At 48.5% G+C, this 25,333-nt stretch overlaps 3 protein-coding genes across 4 annotated transcripts in view; 2 read left to right on the top strand and 1 right to left on the bottom strand.

The window, feature by feature from the left end:
- Positions 1-8,244, bottom strand: part of DRC9 (dynein regulatory complex subunit 9) — a 36,257-nt gene extending 28,013 nt beyond the window's left edge. The window contains exon 1 of one of the 2 annotated variants that reach the window (XM_090053523.1): positions 8,060-8,244. In XM_090053523.1, coding sequence (XP_089909649.1) covers positions 8,060-8,094 — 35 coding nt within the window. In that variant the 5' untranslated portion in view covers positions 8,095-8,244. The remainder of the gene's footprint in view (positions 1-8,059) is intronic. The other variant, XM_090053522.1, reaches the window with a different exon arrangement.
- RPL35A (ribosomal protein L35a) lies at positions 8,146-16,284 on the top strand. Its single transcript, XM_090053524.1, has 5 exons — positions 8,146-8,265; positions 8,460-8,496; positions 12,840-12,992; positions 14,910-15,054; positions 16,218-16,284. The coding sequence occupies exons 2-5, from the start codon at positions 8,486-8,488 to the stop codon at positions 16,239-16,241; spliced, it is 333 nt and encodes a 110-aa protein (XP_089909650.1). The 5' UTR covers positions 8,146-8,265; positions 8,460-8,485; the 3' UTR covers positions 16,242-16,284.
- A 1,670-nt stretch (positions 16,285-17,954) lies between these two features.
- On the top strand, positions 17,955-23,685 carry LOC149863234 (uncharacterized). The gene is made up of 2 exons (XM_090055391.1): positions 17,955-18,876; positions 23,612-23,685. Exons 1-2 carry the CDS (start codon positions 18,318-18,320, stop codon positions 23,683-23,685), a joined length of 633 nt encoding a protein of 210 aa, XP_089911517.1. The 5' UTR covers positions 17,955-18,317.
- Positions 23,686-25,333: the final 1,648 nt, after the last annotated feature.

Genomic DNA, 25,333 nt, shown 5'->3' with positions numbered 1-25,333 from the left:
AAGCTGAGCAACTCCAGGACAGGCGAACATAAATGAGATATTTTTAATTATCTAGATTAGTGGTCTCCAAACTTTTTTGATTGTGCACCCCATCAGTAAAAAAATTTTGAGCACGCACCCCCAATATATGTATATTTATATACATATAAATAGAAGTTCTAATATTTTGTTCCCGCACCCCAATGGATCGTCTTGTGCGCACCCCACTTTGGAGACCAGTGATTTAGATGTTATAAGACAGGTGATTGTATTTGTTTTTTTTATATACATGATATTTTGATAAGACGCTATCCTTCTAAATACTTGAAGGGCTGCCATAAAGAAGAGGGAAAGCACCTTTTCTCTCTTTCTGCAGAGAGGACGAATGGCTTGAGGTTGCAGCAAAGGAAATTTAGATTGGAAATTCAAAAAAAGTCTTTGTTGTGAAAATAGTGAGGCAGTGGAATAGATGCCTAGGGAAATTGTGGGCTCTCCATCACTGGAGGTGTTCAAAAAGAGATTGGACAGCCAGGGATGATCTCAGCGTACCTATGCCTATTGTCTACCATGGGTATTTCCCATACTTGTGGGCTTTGCTGATTGCTCCCGCTCTTCTCTTCCCACTCCTTTTCTGCTACGTGTGTCAGGGTGTTTTTAAGCCTCCTCAGAGGCATTGGGTGTTGGCCACAGTTAAGGCTGGGGACTTCAACTGGGCTGTGTCGAGTCTCCAGCTGGGACCAAAACCAGAGGTCCCTGGCCAGAGGGTCTCACCCCTCCGCTCGGCATCAGACCGATGCCAGATTTGGGGTCAGGAAGGAATTTTACCCCTTGGTCAGATTGGTTTGGGGGGGGTGGGGAAGGGGGTTGCCTTCCTCTGTAGCAGGGAGCATGGCCCTCTACCTGGGACCTCTTGGGTGTGTATTGACAACATTTTATAGAAGCAGGATGTTGACTGCTGTGGTTCCTCTGCTTTACCCGTAGCACATTTGGGAGTTAGGGTTGTGTCAGGGTTGAGAGTAGTTTTACCTAGTTTAAATGATGGTTATATACTAGGATGGTTTGGATAGGGCCGATCCTGCCTCTGGCAGGGGGTTGGACTAGATGTGACCTCTGGAGGTCCCTTCCAGCCTTAGGTCTCTATGACTAAACTAGCAATTCTCAACCAGGGTACCATAAGATGCTCTTAGGGGTGCCACACTATATTAGCATTGTTAGTTATCCAAACATCTCTATACGATTCACAAGATAAAATGAGACATTTCAGCTAGGAATCCACCATGCCCAAACCATTCTGCCCCGTTGTGCTCATTCTCAGGTCTTTGCAACAAAAGAATATTATTTTCCATATTCAAAAAATGAGGGAAGCTAAGAACTGGGATTTCCTGAGTTGGGGGGGTGGGGCGCCTTGAGCTTAAATAAATTGAGAATCGCTGCTTTAAACACCACTATGTAAAAGGAATGTGTCTTAGATTTAGCTTTTGGCATTCAATAGGTCTTTTAAAAGGCCATGTCTTGGTATTTGTGCTGAAAGCCTTGTGCAATTTAAACTATCAGTGTGCAGAGGTTATTTCTGAAGGAAAAGGAACCAATCTTTTCTAAATTTAATACAAGGGGTTTTTATTGTTTTACCTAAGCACATTCCAGAATGATAACGTTTTGGCTTTTGAATAGTAGAAGTCCCAGTTGCTGCCTTTCCCCTCACTCCTCCAGTCAAGAAAAAGACGAAACAAAATGGAAGCAGTCTATAGAAATGAATGATTTCTGGACAGCCTGCAGCGCAGCAGGACTCTGATTCTGGGGATTACTGTCATATATGGTATTTCACAGCGTATAGGTTGACTCCCAGCTTTCTGATTGGAAAGGTAAGGATTTTCATAGGCACAGGGTATAAGTCGGGGCTGGGCTCAGCTCCATCCCCTGTGAATGGCATTGCTGGTGCCACTTGCAGGGGATGGAGCTGAGCCAGATGAGCGTGAGCCTGTCCTCACCCCTTGCAAGCAGCATGTCCCCAGCTGAGCGCCAAGTCCGGCCCCATCCCCATCCCCATCCCCCTGCGAGCGGTGCCAAGCTCGCAGGGAATGGGGCCACACCACCCGAGCGTCCAGCCTGGCCCTGTCTACTGCAACTGGCACTGCTGAACGCCAAGTATCTTCTACAAGGGATGGGTCTGGGCTCAGCTGCTGCAGCCTCATCCCCTGAGAGCAGCACTGGGCTCAACATTCAGCTGGTACAGCCTCATCCCCTGCAAGCGGTGCTGGTGTGGCACAGGGAGCACTGCTGCGGGGGATGGGGCTGTGCTAGCTGAGCACTGTGCCTAGCCAAGCCTAACTCCAATCCCAATTTTTTGATGTGGCACGATATATAAGTCCAGTTTGATTTTTACGACCCAAAAATTGGGCTTCAAAACCCAACTTGTACACAGTGAAATACAGTAAACATTTATATCTAATAATACCAGTTCCCACCGATCCCTGTCTGTCTACTCATGGACTTGGGCAATCTTTAAAATCTCTTGAATAAACGTATTTTCAGAGTTTGTAGAACATGATGGTCTAGTCTACAAGCACACACTGGAAGCAGATCAGACAGTGCCTGTCAACATGACGGAGAGGTTGAGATACAGTTATCCCCTGCAAAAACTCAACTGGTTGAGATTCAGACAAACTCGAGGTTCATTTTTCAGCAACTTCAGGACTGACTGAAGAAAATGCTTACTCCCTGGCTCTAGAGCCCTTTCAGGTTCTTGCTACTCTCACAGCAGAGCCCAACCTCATTTCTGCCGTAACGAATGTAAGAATCTGAAATTAGATCATGAAATTAATTGAAAAAAGGCAGAAGCTGAATATCATATGCTCGCTCAGGTTCACGGTGTCACCAAAGGTGAAGTGCAGGAAACAGATCCTCTATTTTAAATCCATCTGTTTCCTACCATTGCCGCTTCTGCAGGATAAGTTCTTTGAGGACACAAAGTCCTTTCCATGAGGTTTAACTAGCTAAAATCCAGTTGCTGCCGCCTCTGGGGTAGCATCTTCAATTTGTTTATCAAGGGTGCCTTAAGTAGCACTAGCAAAAGAAATCCTGTTTAAATAAAAATGCTTTTACAACTATTATTAGTAAGTTCTGGATTCTTACAATGAAGATTGTCCAAAAAAGCTTATTTTATGTTTCCAGTTTTGTTAATATTTGTCCATTCCTTTCACTTACCTCTGATAGTCAAATTAGTAAATTAGTAATTAATAAGAATAGTTTGATCTAATCATTCTAGAGAAGGATGGGCAAGTGGATAGAGTACTGGTTTGGGACTTAGGAGTCCTGACTTGTGGCCCTGCCCCTAGCCTGACTAAGTAACCTGAACCAGTCATTTCCCTGAAGTTTCCCACTCTGTAAAATGGAGATAATGTGAAGCATTTTGAAATCTACTGGTAGAAAGCTCTAAGATGCAGGGTCAAGATTATAATTCATCTGCATAGTAAAAAAAATTATAAACTTATTTTTTCTCACTCAAAAACTGGTTAATTAAAGGTAGCAGTGGAGGATAAAAGTCCAGCTGTTTTGGGGGTTTTTTGTTTGTTAAAAATGTCTTAATGTCCCTTCCTACTTAACATGCACTAGCACCCACCTATGCGTTTTATTCATATTGACCCCTTTTAAGCCCAGTCTACATCTTGGGTCTGCGCTACATGACAAGAGTCCCTTCTTTATATGTTGGCAACAAAGATGAAAATATAGTGGGGGAAAAAATTCCATGAAAGACCACTGGCAGGTGATTATGACGGCACTTTAAAAAGAAGAATAAAATAGTTATGTAAAATAGTTATGTCTCTTGTTAGAAAAAGTAACTCTTTTGCAAACGAAAGCAGCCTCTATTCAGCAGGGAATTAATTCAAGTTAAGAAAATGTACAGCTGCAATGTAGCGTTTTGCTAAAGCCCAGTGTTGTCCTTGTTGCTCCCGTATGATTCCTGTTATTATAGATATGCATGTACTCAGCAGGTATCAGTGCCAAGCCAGTAAACTCTGCCTGGGTTTCTGCTGTTTTATAAATGGATAGGAAACCACTGTCTGGTGTATTTAGAAACATTTAAAAAAAAGGAGCTCCCCACAATGGATTGTGCCAATGCAATCCATCTGGGTGAGCACAAGACTGTTTTAATTCTAGATTCAGCCAAGCTCCTTGATCTAATCCTATGTACAAGGAAGGAAGATGGTGCAAAGATGCTTGTACTCCACATATTCTGGTCGGCCCTGCCTGAGTACCTACAGAATTGTTAACATGCCTGCTTTTTTTCTTAGCCTAAATTACGAAGAGATGTGTGGGCAAAAAAACCCGTGTGCCTTTTCTGTTAATAGGCAGATCAGCTTCTTTGGGTAAATCTGTAATCTTTTATTAGACCAACTCAAATAATTGGAAAAAAATTCTTCTTTGCCAGCTTTTGGGCACAAATGCCCTTCGTCAGGCTGAGGAAGCATCTGCAGTTGGCCTGTGCTCTTCCTGGATGGAAAATGGCTTTTTTGGGCTTTTAATGGCTTTTGATTTTGAAAGGCACTTATTAAGTACATCCCTATTCAGTAAAGACCTGTTTAATTTAACTGCTCTTCTGAAGCCAAGGCTAAGTGGCAGATTACATTTTCAAGTTATTGGGTGATGCCCAAGAAGTGCTAGGGGCTGTACAGGCCCAGCAGAAGACCTCTGGCAATTTCTGTTCCTGTCCCCTATTGCAGTGTGGGCTAACCTTTTTGGTAGGTGCATACACATTAGTCCCGCACCCTCCCACAGTCCCACTCTCATCCCCTTGCCTTGCCTGCCCTGCTTTCTGCTCCCTTCCCTGTGTTCTCTGTCCAATCTACTGCTCTGCTTCCTGCTCCCTTCCCTGTGCTCCCACCCTAAGCTGCTGTTCTGCCTTTTGCTCCTTGTCCTGTACTCCCTCGCTGATCTGTTGTTGGCTCTTCTGCCCATGCTCCCTCAACAAGCTACTGTTCTGCTTCCTGCTCTCTGCTCTGTGCTCCCTCGCTGAGCTGCTGAGCTGCTTTCTGCCTCCTGCCCTCTGCCACTGTGCTGCCCATCCCCTCCCAGAGACTGCCCATGTCACCTGTAGCTCCCAGGCTGCAGGCTGGCTCCACTTCTGCCTTATTCCACTTCCTTGTCTGCACTGATTCCTACCTCCCAGGCGTTACTGAACAGCCTCAAGAAACCCACAAGAGCTGCGGCCTGGAGGGATGTGAGTAGGTGGGCAAGGCATGACTGCCCCCCTGGGGCATCCCCTGCACTGCAGGGGAGAGCTCTGCAGGGCTGGGCTCAGCCTGGCAGTGCTCTGCGGCATGGGCAGGGGCAGGGGGAGTGCAAGCATGGGCTGAGCTACCATGGTCTCTGTCCCTATATATGAGGTATAGTGGTAAAGGGGAGTATCATAAATAATAGTAATAATAATAATTAATGATAATGGAAATAAGTAGTGATTGATTATAATAATGAATTACAATAATGGATGGTAGCAATAGGGATAATAATAATGATCATGGTTGCGATAAAAGATAATAATATTGGAAATAAGTCGAAATTGATTATAATAATGAATTTCAATAATGGATGGTACCAATAAGGATAGTAACAGTGATCATGATTATGATAATAGATCATTGATAATAATAATACTGGAAATAAGTTGGAATTTAGTATAATAATTACAATATTTGATGGTAGCAATAAGGATAGTAATGGTGATTAAGATTATGATAATAGATAATTGATGATAACAATAATATTGGAAATAATTCGTAATTTCGTCTAATAATTACAATATTTGATGGTAGCAATATGGAAAGTAAGTGATCATGGTTATAATAGATAATTGTTAATAATATATTGGAAATAAGTCATAATTGATTGTAATAATTATAATGATGCTAGCAATAAGATAGTAACAGTGATCACAATTACGATCATCGGTAATAATAATAATATTGGAAATTAGAGCTGTGCGAAACAGACGCGTTTCATTTCGACCAGCGTTTCAACGTTTTGACAGAACAGTGTTTTGTTTTGACTTTTGTTTCGAGTTGAAACGGCTGTTCCGTTCTGTCAAAACATTTTGCCGTTTCGACCCTGTTTTGACATTTCACCCATAGGATATAACAGGGAAAGTCGAAACAGGCTATAACTTTGTCATTTCTAGCCAGATTTGGATGAAACTTGCAGAAATGGTAGCCCCTTCTGAGGGCATGATGCGTGCCACATTTCAAGATAGGTGCACAGGTTTGGAGAAACTGCACCCCAAACTCTTGAGAGCAAAACTCATGACACATGTATGTGCTGAGCCACAGTGGAGTCAAAACTGCTGGGATGGTATCCCCTGGTGAGGCCACAAAGCCTGCCAAGTTTCAAGGTGATAGGTGCAGGGGTTTGCGGGGGAACTGCACCTTAAGCTGCTGACAGGCAAAACTTGTGACATAGATGACCCTGTGTGTGTTAAGGCACAGTGGGCTGAAAACTGCAGGGGTGGTGGCCCCTGCTGAGGCCACAAAGCCTGCCAGCTGTCAAGGAAATAAGTGCAGGGGTTTGGACGAAACTGCACCTCAAGCTGGAGACAAGCAAAACTCATAATATGGGTGCTTGTGCAACTGTGTCTGTCTTGGGGCACTGGGGTGGGGTGGGCATGGGGGCACTACTGCAGGCCTGGCTGCTAAGCTACTGTGTTGCCAATTACCAATTAATCATGATTCACTCAGGGACCAGCTCAATACACAGTACCTAGCTACTACATAACGAGTACAGATTAACACCTACAAAACCACAGACTGAGAGGAAAGAATCAACACAGACAATCAACTGCCACAAGACAGAGACAGTGAGTTACACGAGCACCCATGTCATGAGTTTTGTCTGTCAGCAGCCACAGGTGCAGGGCCCCAGAAGCCAGACTCCCCCTGCACCTATCTCCTTGACAGCTGGCAGGCTTTGTGGCCTGAGTAGGGGCCACCACCCCTGCAGTTTTCAGCCCGCTGCGCCTTAGTGCACACAGGGTCATCTATGTCATGAGTTCTGCCTGTCAGCAGCTTGAGGTGCAGTTCCCCCCAAACCCCTGCACTGATCTTCTTGAAACTTGGCAGGCTTTGTGGCCTCGGCAGCAGCTGCCACCCCTACACTTTTGACCCCCCTTGTGTTGTAACACATATACATGACATGAGTTTTGCTTTCAAGAATTTAGGGTGCAGTTGCCCCCAAACCCCTGCACCGATCTTCTTGAAACTTGGCAGGCTTCATGCTCTCAGCAGAGGTTACTGCCCCGTCAAGTTTCATCCAAATCAGACAAAAAACAACCAAGTTATAGATAGTTCGTTGATTCTTCATTATACCCTATGGCCGGATCTCCAAAATGGCTCCAAAGCTTTTCGCAAGGGATTCGGAAGTCGTGGCCGCAGCAGGGGCCACCATCCCTGCAGCTGTCATCCTGCCGCGGCTTAACACATACACATGACACTAGTTTGGTTCTTAAGACTCTGGGTGCAGTCTTTCCAAAGCCCTTGCACTAATCTCCTTGAAACGTGGCACGCGTCATGCCCTCAGAAGGGACTACCATTTCTGCAAGTTTGATCCAAATCTGGCCAGAAATGACAAAATTACAGGCTGTTTTGACCTTCCCCATTATATCCTATGGGTAAAACGATGGCGAAACATTTCGACTTGCCTCATTTCGTTTCGACCGTATCTGTTCTGTTTCGATTTTGCTGGTTCAACCTCGAAACAGCGTCGAAACACAACTGGGGGCGAAATTTCGCACGGCCCTATTGGAAACCAGTGGAAACGGATGGTACTAATGACAAGACTCGAGGGCAGCAACCAGTAATCGGGATGAGGACAGCAGCTGTTACTAACGGCAACGTGTCCGACCAGATGCTAATCATGAATGACAGCCATTAGTGGTCGTCATGGACACCGGGATCACTGTCGCGCTGCGGACGACCGCGGCAGAGACACGGTTGCTGACGACAAGAGTTCACCCCCCCGCCTCCGGGCGGCCCCCCCCCCCGCACGTAGCCGAGGCCGACCCCGGGGCGGCGGCGATCACCACAGCGACACTCACGCGGCGGCCGCCGGCGGCGAAGGCCCGGTCTCCATGGCGACGCGGGCGCTCTGGGGTCCTTCCCGGAGGCTGCCCCGGGGCCGCCTGCTCTGCGCGCAGTCTTGTCAGGCGCGGCTCTGCCGCCTCAAGGGTCCTGCGCGCGGGTTTCCCGGCGTGCCGCGCGCAGCAGCCCCTCTTTCGACGCCATCTTGGAGCGGAGCGGCAGGGTGAGGGGAGCGTAGCGGAGTGGCGGGGGCCGGGGGCGCGGAGCAGGGGGGCCCGGGGGGCGGCGGCCGGGCCGGGCGGGCCGGGGGCTGCGGGGGGCCGGGGGCGGCGGCGCGGGGGCCGCGGGATGGCGCCGATGCGCGGCGGATGGTGCGGAGCCGGCTCCGCGGTGCTCACACCACGTCTCTGGTTGCAGGCCGCCGGGACCAGCGCCGCGCCGCCATGTCCGGGAGGTGAGAGCCCTGCCCGAGCCGCGCAGCCTCCCGCCGCGGCCGGGAGCGACTCGGCGGGTCCGGGCGGCTGCCCCGTACCAGGACCGGGTTACCCGGGGGGGGGGGAGAGATTTCAATAAACAGCCCGCTGGTTTTTCTCCATAAGTGGGGTTTTCTAATTTAATTTTTTTTTTTGTGGTTAAGATGCTTTTAATTGCTATAAAGATCGTTTTAATTTACGATCTGTTAAAGCTCCCAAATATCATCATGGAATAGGAATTATTATTATTAATAATTATAACAACTAATCATGAACTTCTGGAGAGGATGTGGGGGGGCGCTTCTAAATTCCTGGTGCAACTTGGGTAACTTTAATTTGTAGAGGAGCCTCTTTAGGTTGGGCCCCTGGTATAGTCCGCAGCCTGTCAGATGTTATACGAGTACACAGAGTGTTTCTAAAGCCCTGGTTTAATAACTTCTGTCTCTAGAGCAGCCTCTGGGAACCCCATAAAATTGGACCTCTGATATAGTTCATGGCCTGTTGTGACTTATTTTACAAACACTTGTGTAACCTTTTTACAAGTTTGATAAGTCCTGGTGCAATTTTAATAACTTTAAGCTCTGGGAACTGCATAAGATTCATATATGTTCAGGTCAGAAGGGACCTCAGTAGGTCATTGAGTCCGACCCCTTGCCCTGGGCAGTAAAGAGCACTGGGGTCAGACAAACCCCAGCCAGGTGCTTTTCTGGTCTCCTCTTGAAGACCCCCGCAGTAGGGAAGAGCACCACCTCCTTTGGAGCCCATTCCAGATCCCAGCAACCCTTACTGAAAAAGTGCTTCCTAATGTCCAACCTAAATCTGCTCTCCGTCAATTTGTGGCTGTTGTTCCTAGTTACTTCAGGGGTGCCCTGGTACACGGAGCATCTCCTATTCCCTGCTACCCTCCCCTGATGAATTATAAGCAGCCACAAGATTGCCTCTCAGCCTTCTCCTGCAAAAGTTGAAGCGATCCAGGTCCCTCAGTCTCTCCTTGTAGGGTTTTGCCTGCAGGCCCCTGACCATACAGATGGCCACCTCTGAAACAGCTCAAGATTGTCCACATACCTCTTGGAAGTGTGGTGCCCAGAACTGGACGCAGTACTGCAACTATGACCTGATCAATGCCGCATAGGGAGAAGCATCACCTCTGTCATGCACCTGCTAATGCATGATAAAGCACGGTTAGCCTTGCTGATCGCTTCGTCACACGGACGACTCATGTTCATCTTGAAGTCAGCTATGACTCCAAGATCCCTTTCCGCTGCTGTGCTGCTGAGAAGGTCGCCCCGCAGCCTGTCAGTGTGCTGTTGGTGGTTCTTTTTGCCCAGGTGCAGCACTTTGCAGCACTTAAATCTTTGTTGAATTGCATCCTGTTTCGTTCTGCCTATTTTTCCATCCTGTCCTAAGCCAATTTGTCACCCATCTGACCATGTAATTATCTACATCACAGCTTGTCAGTTTATTTACCAGAACAGAATGAGATACTGTATCGAAGGCCTTCTTAAAGTCTAGGTAGATGACATCTACCTCAACTCCTGCGTCTATGCATTTTGTGACCTGGTCATAAAAAGAAACCAGGTTAGTCAGGCAGGATCTACCTGCATTGAATCTCTGCTGATTTCCTTTCAGCATTATTTCCCTTGCTGGGCTCCCACAAATGTGATTCTTAATAATTTTTTCCAGAGTTTTCTCAAGGATAGAGGTGAGATTAACTGGCCTTTAGTTTCCCTGTTCTTCCTTCCTCCCCTTCTTGAAAATAGGGACCACACTGTCCCTTTTCCAGTCCTCTGGGACCTGACCAGAGCACGACGAGCTCTCAAACGGCCGTGCCAGGGCTCTGCTATGACACTGGCCAATTCCTTCAGCACCCTTGAGTGAAGATCATCGGGCCCACTGATTTGAACACATCCAGCCCCTCCAAGTGCCCCATCACTAAGTCTGCGCTAACAGTAGGTGGTCTGGCATCCCTGTTGTGTCTGTCTATCTAATATAGGCCCCAGCCTGTTGTGATGCATTATAAAGCTTCTGCAAAGGTTATGTGAATATACAGGTGTTTATAAAGTTCTTGTGCAACTTTAAACTTGAATAACTTTGGCTGTTATAGCAAACTGTAAATAGTAATTGAAACCATAATTAAGATTTTTAGCATGGTGTAAGCATGCCATTTTGGTTTGCTTCTATCGTGCACACCCAAAGTTATTCTTGTTTATAAAGTTACACAAGGACTTTATATAAACACCTTGTGTATTTGTGCAACCTTTTTAGAAGTTTTATAAATAGGTCATTACAAGCCGTGGTCTATATTAGGGGCCCAATCTTATGGGGTTCCAAGAGGTTTCTCTATAGATTACTAAAGATTAAAGAAAACCACTCTACTCAGTGAGACTCAGTGCTCAGTCTAGAAGATCCCATTAAACATCTATGTGGTGCTTCATTTCAGTTCTCAGACTGGATTTGTCTCTCCAGAGTTCACAGGCAGACAAGAGTTCTTTGGGAAGATGTGATATCTTTTATTAGGAGTGTACCACTAATACCAATTATTTGGTCAATACCAAAGGCCATATCAGCTGATACCGCTCAGAGTGCTGATATGCAGCCTGACAGCGTCCAGCTGGTAAGTCTGTTGGGGGTGGGGGTGTAATTCAAAGCCCCCATGGTGAGGGAGAGAATGGGGCAGGCATTACCCAGCCAGGGCAGGACACAGGCCCGAGCTGTGGGTGGCCCATGGGGGGGGGGGGAAGCAGAGGGTGGGTGGCTCCCTGCTGCTGGTGTGCACCCTCGGGGGAGGCAGGGTGGGCATGTGCCCCCTGGATTTGTGCACAGAGCAAGGGCGGGCCGCCTGCTTCAGGCCTGGGGCCTGCGTTGGCCTCTTGGTGGGGATGCTGGGTCAGGGGTGCTCTTGAGGTGGGTAGTGGTAGTGCTGGGTGTGGGGGTCTGCGGTGAATTTTTGGGGTGGCTATAGTCCCCCCCCTCCCATCCCCACTGCCAGGAAGAAGCTGGTGCAGTCCCTGAGCCCACAGCGGGCAGTTCACCCTCACCCCGTGCACAAATCCAATGGGGGGCACATGCCCCTCTTGCTTCCCCTGGAGTGTGTGCAGCAGCAGAGAGCTGCCCATCCTTCCATGCCCCCCTGATGAGCCACCCACAGCTCTGTTCCATGCTTCAACCTGGCTGGGCAGCACCTACCCCAGTCTCTCTCTCTCTCTCTCTCACTATGGGGGCCTCAATTTTCTCCCCCTCCCCCCGACTTACCGGCAGGACATTGCTTTCCAAGCTGCTGGTCTGCATTCCTGGCTGTATGCATGCTGCAGCTGTGCACATGCATGTGGCATTTATCAGTAATGTTATTGGCTACACCAGACAAAAAACGCTGATTGCCAATAATATCAATTTTCCTTTTATCGGTGCTGATTCCACATGGATGGATATACCCGCACACCACTACTGATTACTCACCCATCAGCCCTATTGTCTCTCTGCAAGTTTGGGTGTGCACAGTCAAGCCCTTACCTCTCCCTAAAAGTGCAAAGTTTCAAGAAGTTAAATGAATAAAGGATATCAAACAACAACAGTGCACATCTTGTAGAAATCAGTAATTAAACCGAAGCTTCCTGGCCAGTGATTTAAATCAAATCCACCCTGTTACAGATTTAAATTTTGAACAAAAGGATCTGTCTTGTGAAAATACTGGTGACAAATTTTAAATCTGTTGTCCAAAAGGATTTACCTTATAATAGTACCCAAGCTAAGCAAGCTTTATAGGATATTTGTTCCAATACAATTAAGCACAGTTCTAGGACTCTGGCTGTTGGTTTCAAGTGTCCTGAATTGTGCTGGAGTTCTACACTCTCCACATGGAACATGCTTGTATTTCCCCATAGAGACTGCAAAAAATCATTTTGATACAGCGACAGCACTTTGTTGCTACACCTCTTATTACAGAGTTGGTTACTGTAGCAAAGATCCAAAATCAACTAATCTGCATTATCATTGAAGTGATAGAGTCTATTTTCTGGACATTTGAAGAGTGTGTATAAAGAACTTTAAAAAAACAAATTGCTTCTTACTGTTATCTTTTTAGTGATAATCATGGGAGGAAAAAGGTTTCTAATGGAGAGAAGGAGAGCTGTTTATAAATGTCTCTTGCTGTGGACGCTTCCTTATTCACCCCTAATTGTGGATGCTGGTGTATTTACTTCCTTGTGACATAAAGCACTATTTCTTGTTCCCAGCATGCTTGTAGTCCCTTCAGAAATAGCTTATTCAGAAAACTGGGTTGCTTGCTGTTGATTTTCATTTCGTTAACATGCTTGCTGTTTCTTAGACTGTGGTCCAAGGCCACTTTTGCTGGCTATAAGCGAGGCCTTCGAAACCAGAGGGAGCACACAGCCCTTCTAAAAATTGAAGGTGTTTACGCCCGCCAGGAGACTGAATTCTACTTGGGCAAAAGATGCGCGTATGTGTACAAAGCTAAAAAGTAAGTAAATTAGCTCCTGGCTGTTGTGCTAAATAGTCGTGCCGAGTTTGACAGGAAAACTTATTGGGTCACAAGTAGTCTATTTGGATTTCCAGCCTAAAGATAAAACAGGCAAAGTGGCCACATAGATTTGTATGTGGGTCATCTCAATTTCCATATGTGATTTTTCACTTCAGAACGTCTATGCAACAAATGAATTTAGTTCTACAATGTGCTAATTGGTTTCATTGCTGTTGTGATAGAAGACTAAGGGGAAAAGTAATGGGTGGGCCTGCATCTTCTCCAAGATGCTGGTGTGTGCTGTTTGCATTCAGTGATGACTGGACTGAAGGGTCTGTCATCATGGTGTTTGGACTCTTATGGCAGAATTAACAGGAAGGTCTGGGTTGTACTCTTAAAGGGGTTAAGTGCCTGGGCTGTTTCTAGACGCGCACACACACATTTCCCCACCGCTGCCCCTACTGAGGTGATGAGTGCTGTGGAGTGTAGGGTAGGTATGTGCTTTATTCCCTTCTCTGCTTACCTGGAAGTTGTGACTTTACTGCTGTGGGCCTTGCTGCAGACTGCTTTACTGCGCGGCCAGGTAGTGTGGAAGGGGACCTCCTGTTCATGGCATTGCAGATGGGGTCCACCGGCGCTTTAATGGCTGCTTCCGTTTCCACTGTTTCAGGATGCTGATTTGGCACGTTCTGCTCTGGACTTGGAGTCCTTTGTGGTTTTTCTGTGCAACTGAAATCCCTGGAGGTACTCGCACAGGCAGCCTCTAGATAAGCATGTGCAGGCCAGGACAGGACAGCAGGGCGTTTTCAAAGGGAAGCCCTCTGTCTTTTGACTTTCCAGACATACGTAGTAAAACCATATCTTTGTTATCAGACCCTTACTAGGAGGTTGGTTCAGCTCTAATGAAGGTTTTTGTTTTTCTTTAGAGTGGCCTGGGTATGATCTTACTGCATTCACTGAAGTCTGCCTACTTTTACATTTGGCTCTTAATTGTGCTGCGGTCCTAGTGCTGTAGATAATGTACATCACCTGAAGTAAAGTTACAGGTTGTTTCATACTGAGGAGAGAATATACAGTCTTTCCAAATTTCACATGATGGCATTGAGACTTCATTATCTGTACTTGGTACATTCTCAAATGCTATTTATCCTGTCTGTGTTAAGCAAGTCTTAGTTCTCATTTATAAGCTTCTGAAGTTATACAAAGAAGTGTGCTGTCAGGTGCGTGTGTGTATAGTTTGCATGATTATAGTAACAGCCTCTGGTCTATGCCAGACCTTCACAAACATCCAGGCAGCAGGCTTAGCTCATTATTTGAAGTGCTTGCTAGGGTTCAGGTTGAAATGACAGGTATGGTATATATGGGCAAATCCCAGGTGAGGTGGTTTACACACAACTTGTTCAGGTTTAGCTTAGGTTGCTTGTTTAAATATGTCTAATTAAATTGGTGCAGTTCCTCATCTCATTTAAACTACCAAGGTTGGGACCTTTTCATATCTTCTTAATTTGATTTAATTCTATGAATTTCTAAATGTATATAAGCCAGATACAAAACTGCTGCTTAAAGCAGTGCTTCTGGTTTTCTCATGTCTTGGTGGTGCATGCAACATACACAATGTTAAATGCAAGATAATAAGCACTCCTCTGCCATATTTCTAATCTAGGAATCACAATACTGCTGTAACATGAGAGCACCATACCTTTTCTTTATGCATAGCATTTCTCTGCTTGCGGCCAAGCTGTTTGCAGTACAGGTGACCAGTCCCCCTATGTCTACAAGCAGCTTCCAGCCTGGACGTTCCAGGGCAGTCCTAGAAATACAGGAAGGGAAACTGCTCATCTGCAGCTGTCACCTTAATGGAGCCGGGACTGCTAGGAGTGTCATGCCAGAAGTTAACATTCCCTTTCTCCCTGTTAGCAACACCGTAACTCCTGGTGGCAAGCCCAACAGAACACGAGTCATCTGGGGGAAGGTGACCCGTGCCCATGGAAACAGCGGCATGGTTCGTGCCAAGTTCCGCTCCAACCTTCCAGCCAAGGCCATTGGTCACAGAATCAGAGTGGTAAGTACAGCAAATCTCGTTGTGACCTGTCTAGCCACTTTCAGCTCTGCAGTGGTAGGTTCTGTCCCAAGTGTTTGACCTGTTCCCCAGGAGACTCTACAGTGGCTTCCTGTGATAGTTGCAGGGCTTAGGAATTGGAAGCCGCTCAGTAACACCACATTTGAGCATTGGAGCATTTGATTTTGCTGTAGTGTCCCCACATCCTGCTCTGGATAGTGGGAAGTCATCTATGGCTGAGTCCTTGGCAATCTCCCTCTAAAAGCATTTACTTTTGTCATCTCGTCTCTCAATCTTTGTACAGGCACCCCCTTCTTAATGCTGTTTCACTTACCACTGTTTCGCTATAGCACTCACTTTTAAATTGATACCTGATTCCACTTAGCACTCAAGAAGCTTCATTATAACACTCGCGGTTGCCATCTTGGGTCGTCAGATACTTTTGGTTTTGCTTAACGCTTGTTTCGCTTAACACTCGTTTTTTCAGGAACTAAGAGCGCTAAGCGGGGGTTGCCTGTACAACTCATACACTATCCTTCCTTTCACTCCTCTTAGTTTTTCTTCTGTTCCATTCTTCCTTTCCTTTCATTAGGGGAGGTATTCCGGGGTTTCTTGCTGCCTTCAGGGCCCTTGTATCAGCCTTCCTTAATGGCTAGGTGCAACACTTCTGAAGTCCGTTGTTGTTGCCCCCATCCAAAGTTCTGGTATGCTGTTCTCCATAGCCCCTTGAGATACCCTCCTCTTCTGGCATCTGGGAACACCACTCAGACTTTCGTTCCTGTATGTGCTGTCACTGTAGTGGCATTGTTGCGAGCAAAATCGGAGTCCAATGCAGTCCTACTTGGCTTCTGTTCTAGGCCACATAGAAAAAGCTGTGGGAGCAGCATAGGTGCAGGTCCTCCCGACAGCTCTCTTTGTTCAGCTGCAGTCTGTGTGTCCCTCCACCAAAGTTGGAAGTTGCATTGGGCAGCTCCTGCAAGGAACTCTTCCCAGAGTCAGAGCCAGGTTCTGTGTTCTTCTGCCTTTGCTCTTCTCCCTGTATTGTGCAGATTGGTTACTTGTCTTTTATAATTTCTCTGCATGGGTATTCTAACTATTTGGAAATGTTGGTATTAAACTGTAAAATTTTAATAAAATCACTAACAATTTTTTTTATTTCTTTGCAGATGCTGTATCCATCAAGGATCTAAATTTTTTTTGAGAATAAAATCTAGAGTCTGTTCCATTTTTGTACATTTTGTTCTTAGTATTTCTTGTCACTCGATTCTGGGGGTTATTGCTCACTGTCATACTTGTAAAACCGTGCTGTCTAATCCACACGGGATTAGTGGATGATGACCTAGCAAATGATGAAGGGAGAACTGGGTTGATTACTGGGGCAGAAAAGCTAAAAGAAAATAATTGAACTGCATTTCCCATCCTGGTATCTGAGCAATTTGGAATAAATGTTTCAGATCTTGAGAGAGAATGTAAAGCTTGTTCTCTTTCACTATTTAATTTTTATTAATACAAAACCAGCGCAGTTTGCACAGGTCTGTTAGGGTGGGCTGTAGTTACTGGGGAATGTGCAGAGGTCTGAATTTGAGTTTTGGTGGATACACATTTGTCTGGTTCTCTTCTTAACTGCAGTGGTGTCTTAGTACAGTCATTGGATATGCCTTTAGTACCTTGAACAACCCTCTTCTGCTAATTAATCCCTGTTTTACACAGTTCAGCTACTCAATGAGCTGCTCGAAAGCAATCCATTTTCATCACTAATAAAACCTTGTGGTGGATACAACTGGAACCTCATCGTGATGATTTTTTTTTCCATTTCCCTTTTGCCTTTGAGAAAAGGCTCTAATTTAAATATACCTGCACATGTACCACAATGTTACTTTACTTAATGTGCCTTTAAGTTGGGAATGTTAAACCCAAAGAGATGGAGTTAGGGGAGTGGCTTGTAAGCAGTTTGTAGCAGGAGTCATCTCCAAAGAGCCTTTCACTGCAGGACTCCAGTCTGCGACGGGGCTTCCAGGTGCCCCCACCATAGATAACATTCAGAGGGGAAGGAATGGGATTGTGACATCAAAGGTAACTTGGCCAATCAACAGACAGTTGGCTGGCTGTTTCACCTACTACAAATTGTTTCATTGCAAGGCCTTTGGGAAAAGCTTTCCTCCTTAGATGGTGACACAGGTAAGCTGCACAGTTTGAAATTTACCTTGATAAATGTCTAACCTAAAAATCTGTTTGACCACACACTGATATTCAGAGTTTTAACATCTTTGCACATAATGAGCATAGTCTTCTGATTCCATGGCCATGAATGGGGGCTTGCTTTCTGAGAGTGGACCTGCAATATTCATTGCGAGTGTAAGCTGTGTCTGGGCTTGGCAGCTGAGGAGTGTTACTTAGGTGCATGTGGTATTCCTCTCTGCTGTGAAAGAAGTGATGCAGGTTTTCTGTCTCAAAGCCATGTGAAGACTGTTCCTGTTATGGGGACAGTATTTTGCATAGTCTTTCCTGCATAGGCAGGGTAGCACAGTGCCTCCAACACCCAGCATGCACACTAATTCCCTGGCCTGGAGGCTTTTTGTTATTGCCACAGTATTTAAAACAAAAAGTGCTTAGTGCTAACAGGGCATTTGGTTACACGTCTGCTTGCCAAGACATTTAGAGAAATCATGGAGGTCTAGGATGCTGACTGATGCAGAGAAAGTAGGGTTTACTTTCCAGCTGCCTGAAACACAGCACACACAATGAAAGAGAAATTTTAAAATGGCTAGAAAGAATCTTGCCTACTACACAACCTCTAGCCCTCACCCCAGGAAGAGTGCTGAGGCCAAGAGCCTCTCGGATTTGATGTTAAATAAATGCCGATGGGGTGCATGGGCTATAAGTTGCTAAGCCAGCCAGAAACTTAAGCACCTCCTAATGAGGGTGAAGGAATGTCGTTTTGCCCATTACGATTTGATCACTAGAACATCAGGTCCCAACTTCTGTCAGTGATGTGATGGTGCAACAGACCTCTGCTCCCAGTTCTGGTGGGTGGTACCCCCTTTTTCCAAGATGTGCCGAGAGTGGAAAGTCCTTGTCCCCCTTCTATTATAACAGTTCAGTAACACCTGAAGTGCATCCATTTAAGCCAGTCTGCATGACGACTTCCGTTTTGATCTTTCTCCCTGAGCATTCACTGCTGACACCCATTACAGCTCCCTGCAGATGTCCCCAGCTGCCCTCCCCCAGTGCTTTGGGGTAATAAGAACAAACTTACTGTTCCAGCCATGGAGTCACTGCTGCAGGTGCTCCCTGCCAAGCCCACCCGCTGGGAGCTCCTCACTCTGCTAGACGCTGTGGGGCAGAGGAAGGGCCAGGTGTTAGTGATGGAGATGGATGATGCACATGAACAAGCCTCACCTGTGCGGGTTGCCTTTGCCCAGGAGCTATTCAGTAGGGCTGACCTCGGGACCGAGCTTCTCCAGGACGAGGCCAGCAAGGAGCAGGAGCTGCAGCCACAGCTGGTTTTCATGCTGTGGCAGGCTGCCACCCTGAGGCAACTCGCGCAGTGGGAACTTCTGGATGAGACACTTAGGAACTTGAGGAGCCTCTTTCCCTGTGTGCCAGCAGCACTGGTGCTGGTGCTGATCCAGTCCGGCCTGCAGCAGCAGGTGGAACCAGAACAGGCGGCAGGGGCACTGAGGAGGATGCAGTGCTTGCTTGATGGCAGCTTCCAGGATCTTGTGGTGGAGGCAGCTGTTTACAGCCCGGGCCAGCTAGGGGGTGCCTGGGAGGTCAAGAGAGCCGCATGCAGAGCCCTGGGAGAAGTTCTGATGGAGCAAGAAGGTATGATGGGTTGGATCACTTAAGAGAAGACGGGTGGCTTTAATCAACCTGTGGTTGGTGAGGGACAGCGTGGGTGCAGTGGTATTACTGTCTGGGTTCTGTTGGACTCGTCATCTTTGCATCGGTAAGTGCCTTCCAGTTGGGCGTCACACATCTGCCATAGGTTTGTGACCATCAAGGCTGGACCTGCTGCCAGAGGTGGAGTGGTGGAAGAGCACTTTTCCTGGCTTTGATTCCAGCTGGAGTTCCCTGTCACCCTTGTCATGGGCCACAGTGCTGCTGGGCCTAAGGGGTGGCAGGAGGTTCAGTGCCATATGTCTGAACGTGCTCCCTTGCACCCTTGGTCTGGTGCTGTGAGCTCTGTGCGTCAGCAGTCGAATAAGGCAGTGCCTTTCTGCGGGAATTATTTTCCCCTTGGATTTAAATTTTCATAGACGTTAGGGCTGGAAGGGACCTCGGGAGATTGAGTCCAGCCCCCCACCCAAAGGGCAGGAAGTCAGCTGGAGTCATAGGATCCCAGCAAGATAAACATCCAATTTGCTCTTGAAGGTGTTCAGTGTAGGTGCTTGAACCACCTCTGGTGGCAGGCTGTTCCAGACCTTGGGGGCTTGGACAGTAAAGAAATTCTTCCTTATGTCCAGCCTGAAGCGGTCTCGCAGTAGTTTATGACCGTTCGACCTCCTCATCCCTTGGGGCGCTCTGGTGAACAAACGTTCCCCAGATCCTGGTGGTCACCCCTGATAAACGTATAGGTGGCCATCAGATCACCCCTGAGTCTGCGCTTTTCCAGACTAAGGAGCCCCATGGCTCTCAGCCTGTCATCGTAAGATCTGTTTTCCTGACTTCTGATCATGCACGTGGCTCTCAGCTTAGCACTGCCGAGCCTATAAGGATGCTGCAGGTTTTTCCTCCCAAGGTGGAGAACCTTGCATTTTTCAGTGTTAAACACCATCAGGTTCTCGTCCACTCATTTGCTGAGCCTGTCCAGGTCAGCCTGGATCACCCGCCTGTCTTCTGGCGTGGATGCTTTGCCCCAAAGTTTGGTGTCATCGGCGAACTTGGCCAGTCCGCTCATGATTCCAATGTCCACATCATTCATTAATGAAGACGTTGAACAATATGGGTCCAAGGACAGAGCCTTGGGGGACCCCACTGGTCACAGGACACCAAGACAATTGACTTCCATCAACCACCACCCTCTGGGTCTGACCACAGAGCCAGTTTCCCAGCCAGCGGATTGTGGTGGAGCCAAGGCCACAATTGGCCAGTTTTGCCAAGAGGTGATCATGGGATACCAGATCAAAGGCTTTTTTGAAGTCAAGATATATGACATCAATCTCTTCTCCCTTGTCCAGGTGATAGGTCACCTGGTCATAGAAGGAAATGAGATTGGTCAAGCAAGACCTACCCGCAACAAACCTGTGCTGGCTATCCCTCAGGATGTTGGCGTCAGCCAGTCCATTAAGGATGGCCTCTTTAATAAACTTTTCTATGATCTTCCCCGGGATAGAAGTCAGGCTGATGGGCCTATAGTTAGTTGGATCTACTTTCCTCCCTTTCTTGAAGATGGGCACCACATTGGCCTTCTTCCAGTCTTCAGGCACTACACCAGAGTGCCAGGAGCTCTCAAGGATCTGTGCCAGGGGCTGGGCTATGATGCTCGCCAGCTCCTTGAGTACCCTGGGGTGCAGATTGTCAGGGCTGGCTGACATGAAGGTATCAAGGTTCTCAAGATGTTCCTTCACGAGGTCAGCATTGATGGAGGGCAGGGCATCTCCCCCACCCGGACCTCCCTGTCCCGTAGCGGACATGGGCGTCCCATGGGACTGACAAAAGACCTACGCAAAGTACCCATTTAATAGGTTGGCTTTTTCCTGGGCATCAGTTGTCCCATCTGGTTCAGCAGGGGTCCAGTGTTGCCCACGTATCTGAAAAGGGACTTTTTATTGTCCTTGATGTTTGAAGTTGGTTGGAGTTCAGTTGCAGCCTTGGCTTTCCTGGTTTGCTCCCTGCAGGACCGGACCAGTGCAGAATAATCCTCCTTGGAGGTGAATCCCATCCTCCATCCTTTGTAGGCTTTTCTTTTTAGCTTCAGGACATCTGCTAGGTCCCTGGAGAGCCAGGGGGGCTGCCGTGCCCTCTTGCTGCCTTTCCTCTGAGATGGGATAGACTTAGCTTGTGCATTGAGGATCGCTTCCTTGAGAAGCAACCACTCTTCTTGAACTCCCCTCTCCCTGGGGTCACGGTCCCTGAGGGCCTCACTGACAAGCCTCCTGAGCTTGTTAAAGTCGGCTTTCCTGAAGTCAAGGACTTCTGTGTTGCTGACTGACTTGCCAGTTTTACGGCGGATGGTGAAGGTGATCAGCTCGTGGTCTTTGTCACCCAGCTTCCCATCGATCACTAGGTCACCGATTAGGTTGTCCCCAGCAACCAGTACCAGGTCGAGCAGCGCTTTGCCTCTCGTTGGCCCATAGACTTCTCGAGTCACGTCGAGGTCATCCACGCATGAGAGGAAGCTTTGCAGCCGCTCAGATTTTGCTGAGTGATCTTCCCATGAGATGTCCGGGTAATTGAAGTCACCCATGACAACCATGGTCCTGGAGCATGCAGCCTCAGCCAGCTCCTGGGCGGACTCCTGGTCGAGCTCAGGACTTTGGGTGGGAGGTCTGTAGCAGACTCCCACTGTTGTGTCCCCTGTGCCATGTTCCCCACAGGTTTTAATCCAGAGGGTCTCCAGCTGTCCACCCTGGTTGCCAACATCAGCTTGCAGGGATGCATAGCTCATCTTAACATCGAGAGCTAAACCCCCGCCCCTTTCATCTACACGATCCCTCCTGTACAGGGTATAGCCATCGATACCCGAGGTCCAGTCATGGGTGGAGTCCCACCAGGTCTCCATTATCCCTATGACATCATAATTATTTGCAATAAGTGGGAGGATGAGCTCCTCCTGCTTGTTCCCCAAGCTCCTGGCATTAGTGTACAGGCAGGCAAGTGTCCCCTTGGGGGCTCTTGCCTTGCCCGCAGCTTGTACCAGGGCTGGGGCAGGGGTGGGCTCCCTTAGGTGCCTTGGTCTGCTGGCTTTGCAAGGGTTGCTCTGCGGGCCAGCAGGGGCAGTCGTCCCCCCGTCCCCCGGCAGGCTTAGTTTAAAGCCCGGTGGAGCAGGTCAGCCGGCCTGGCTGAGAAGAGCCTCCTCCCCAGGGGGAAGAGTTGGAGGCCATCTCTTCCCAGCAGCTCGCTGCCTCTCTCGCCAAAGAGCGGGCTGTGGTCATGGAAGCCAAAGCCTTCCCGATGACACCAGCGCCGCAGTCTTTGGTTCACCGCGTGGATCCTCCTCTCCCTCCTCAGCCCATTGCCCGAGACTGGGAGGATCGACGAAAACACCACCTGCGCCCCCAGACCCTTTAGCCCCGCTCCCAACTCCCTGTAGCGCCTCATGACCCAGCTGGGAGCGCTCCAAGCCGTGTCGTTGGTGCCCGCATGGATGAGGAGCGTGGGATAGTGGTCTGTGGGCCGGAGGAGCTTAGGGATCCTCTCTGCAATGTCCCGGATGCGGGCCCCCGGGAAGCAGCAAACTTCCCAGGCTCAGGTCGGGGCAGCAGACTGCCCCTCCATCCCCTCAGGATGGAGTCTCCCACAACAAACACTTTACGCTTTGTCTTGGGGAGAGATTTGGTGACACCAAACAGCTTTACAAGAGTTGCTCATGGTGTTGCTCGGTTGTTGCCACCAAAAGAAAAATCACTTATGACAGTTTTGTGTCAGCCATCTCAAAATCGAAAACGGCTTTCAGGGGTTGTTTGCTTGGTGAGGCATTTCCATCAGTTTTATTTTAATGCAAGACGCAAGGATCTTTGTGGGTGGGTAAAATCTTGTGTTGGACCAGCTGGATCATTGGGAGGGATTAGAGACCCCTCCTCAGGTCTCTGCAGAAGAAAAGCAGGTCCAGAATGAAACGTTTTATTTGGTGTCAAATGAAGCATCTTGTTCAAGCCATGACGGGGTTCGGTTTTGAACCTGCCTGCACATGGACCAGCTCTTCTCGTGAGCTGGGCTGTTCTGCTGCTCCCTGTAGCTAATTGAAAGGGGTACGGGTGCAGGCAGGGGCAGAAGCCCAAGGAGCTGAGATCATGTGCTCCTATTAGACCTTGACCTGGCAGGGTGGGAGGAGGCCTCTGGGGAGATGGGGAAAACGGGGGTGTCACCTGGACCGCCTGATGCATTCAAGGTCCTCCGAGATTGGCATCAGTGTTTTGGCCTTTGAGGTGGCACGCATGGTAGTGGCATCAGTTTGTGTTTCAGCCTTTTACCAGACGATACGAGCACCCTGCTAGAGTTACTCTGGCTTGCAAACCTCAGTCAGGGTGACAGCAGGGGACTTGTTCAATCAACGTCCAGCAAGCTTGGAGATTGGCCTCTCTGTGAGCAGTGGGTGGGAGGCTCTGCTTGGTCACCGATTGTCCTGTAGGCTCAGGACGGGGGTGGGGAGCAATCTGTTTGCCCATCAGCGCAGGGAGATCCTTCTGATCCTTGGTCTGACCAAATCCCACTGTGGCCTCTTCTGGGGTCAGAGGGTCACATATGACGGTGTGGAGGTAAGAAGGGGTGAAAGGCCTGTACCATGTTGCAGCCCTTCTGCAAGAGCAGCTCAGGCTTTTGGGCTCTTGGCTGAACTGAGTGAAGTGCCGTGCTCTCCCATCCTGACCTTGCTGCCGATGCATTGTTTAACCAGCAGAAATCGCCTCTCGGGACCCCGTTGCTATCCGGCTCGGCTTGGAGGTGTGCAATGTCAGCTATGGAAGGCGGTAGAGGACTGGATCACTTGGTTGCCTCAGGATGTGCTTGGCAGGTGGGTTTCCTCCCAATATTCCCTCACTGCAGCCTCCCCCTGCTGCTGCCACAGTCCTCGGCCGGCTCGCTCTGTTGCTCCAGCCATGCGAGCCCGCCTGCCTGAGACTCGCCCGCTCCCCATGTGCACTTCAAGACGGGGACTACTTTAGCAAACGGACAGAAGGACAGATCTCGGGATGCCTCTTCTCTGCTGTTAGTAGGAGCCCCGGCTGAGAGAGGATTTGAGTGTGTGTGTGGGGCTGCTGGTTGCCAGCGAGGGATGCTGACGCCGCAACGTCCCACCAGCTGTTCCACGTGCGCCTTCCCAGCCCTGTGATGGGGAGTGGAGGTGCAATTATCCTTGTGCCTGCCTGTCAGGTTTTTTATTTGAGTCTCTTACTTACCTGGCAAGGGAAATACCAAGACCACCAAGGTGGTTTTCCTACTGGCTGGGGAAAACCACGAACGTGGCATGGGGCAGTGCCCTGACTGAGGTAATGCATCGTTAGCCTCCCACTTTCACTTCCAGTGGGAAGCATTTGGGTATGCGCTGACTTCATGGAAATAGGAGACCCCTCCCTAGCTTGCTTCTGCGGCCATATGGCTGAGGGCAAGCGAAACTATGGGGCATCCAAACCCCAAGCCTCTGGGACTGGGCCTACATGTAGGATGCCTGTCAAAGGATTTGGAAGCATCTGAAGCCCCAGGCGGGGTGGAGGATGCTTGTAGGTAGCACAGAGCCGGGCAATTATTTTAGGTGGAGGGCGACTTACTGAGTTTTGGCAAGCCATCGGGGGCCACGTGACAGGTAGCCAGGGGCAGATAAATATTAATTTTCTTTTTTTAGGGGTCCTGCGGGCCAGCTGGAATGGCCTGGTGGGCCGCATCTGGCCCACGGGCCGCATTTTGCCCACCCCTGTGGTAGCAGGAACACACATGGTTCTTGAAAGACTCACGGATTTGGAATTGATTTGGCTGATTTGACATGAAAAAATGTCCTTTAAAACATTTTTTAAAAGTCTCTCTTACAATTGACATCCCTGACCTGAGAAGCTTTCCCATTAAAATCTCTTTGAAACTCTTGAGCTTCCACGACATGATTAGGTGTCCAGGAAATGGTGTCTTTTGTCAGACTGATTGTGAAAAAACATTGCTTTCGGCTGTTGCCGTGAAGGAGGGACAGGGTCTGATCCTATCCGGCTGCTTGGGGTTTTCCAGCCTTCTTTCCAAACCTGTAAAGCAAGACAGAGCCCAGGAAGAAGAGCTGCAGAACAAGCATTTTCAGTCTCGCTTAAAGAGCACCAGGTTGCTGCAGCTAGGGTCAGAGCCCCACTTCATCAGCAGTGGCAGTGTCTGCTGCCATTTACCCTGGGCATGCTGACATTTTTTTAAGTAGGCCTCCACCCAGTGCTCAGGCTGAAGTGTAGTAGACAGTGCTGAATAGAGGGGGAAATCACTGCCCTCGATGTGCTGGCAACGCTCCTCCCAACGCAGCCAGGATGCTGGTGGCTTTCTTGGCAACAAGGGCACACTGCTGGCTCCTGTGCGGCTTCTTGTCCACCAGGCACCAGGTCCTTTTCCGCAGAGCTGCTGCTTATCCAGTCAGTCCCAGCCTGCACTGGTGGAA

The sequence above is a fragment of the Crocodylus siamensis genome, chromosome 6 (genome assembly GCF_052110815.1).
Source record: "Crocodylus siamensis isolate JL-2025a chromosome 6, ASM5211081v1, whole genome shotgun sequence".
Lineage (NCBI taxonomy): Eukaryota > Metazoa > Chordata > Crocodylia > Crocodylidae > Crocodylus > Crocodylus siamensis.
The sequence above is the reverse complement of the archived record's forward strand: the minus strand, read 5'-3'. Positions and strand labels throughout refer to the sequence as shown.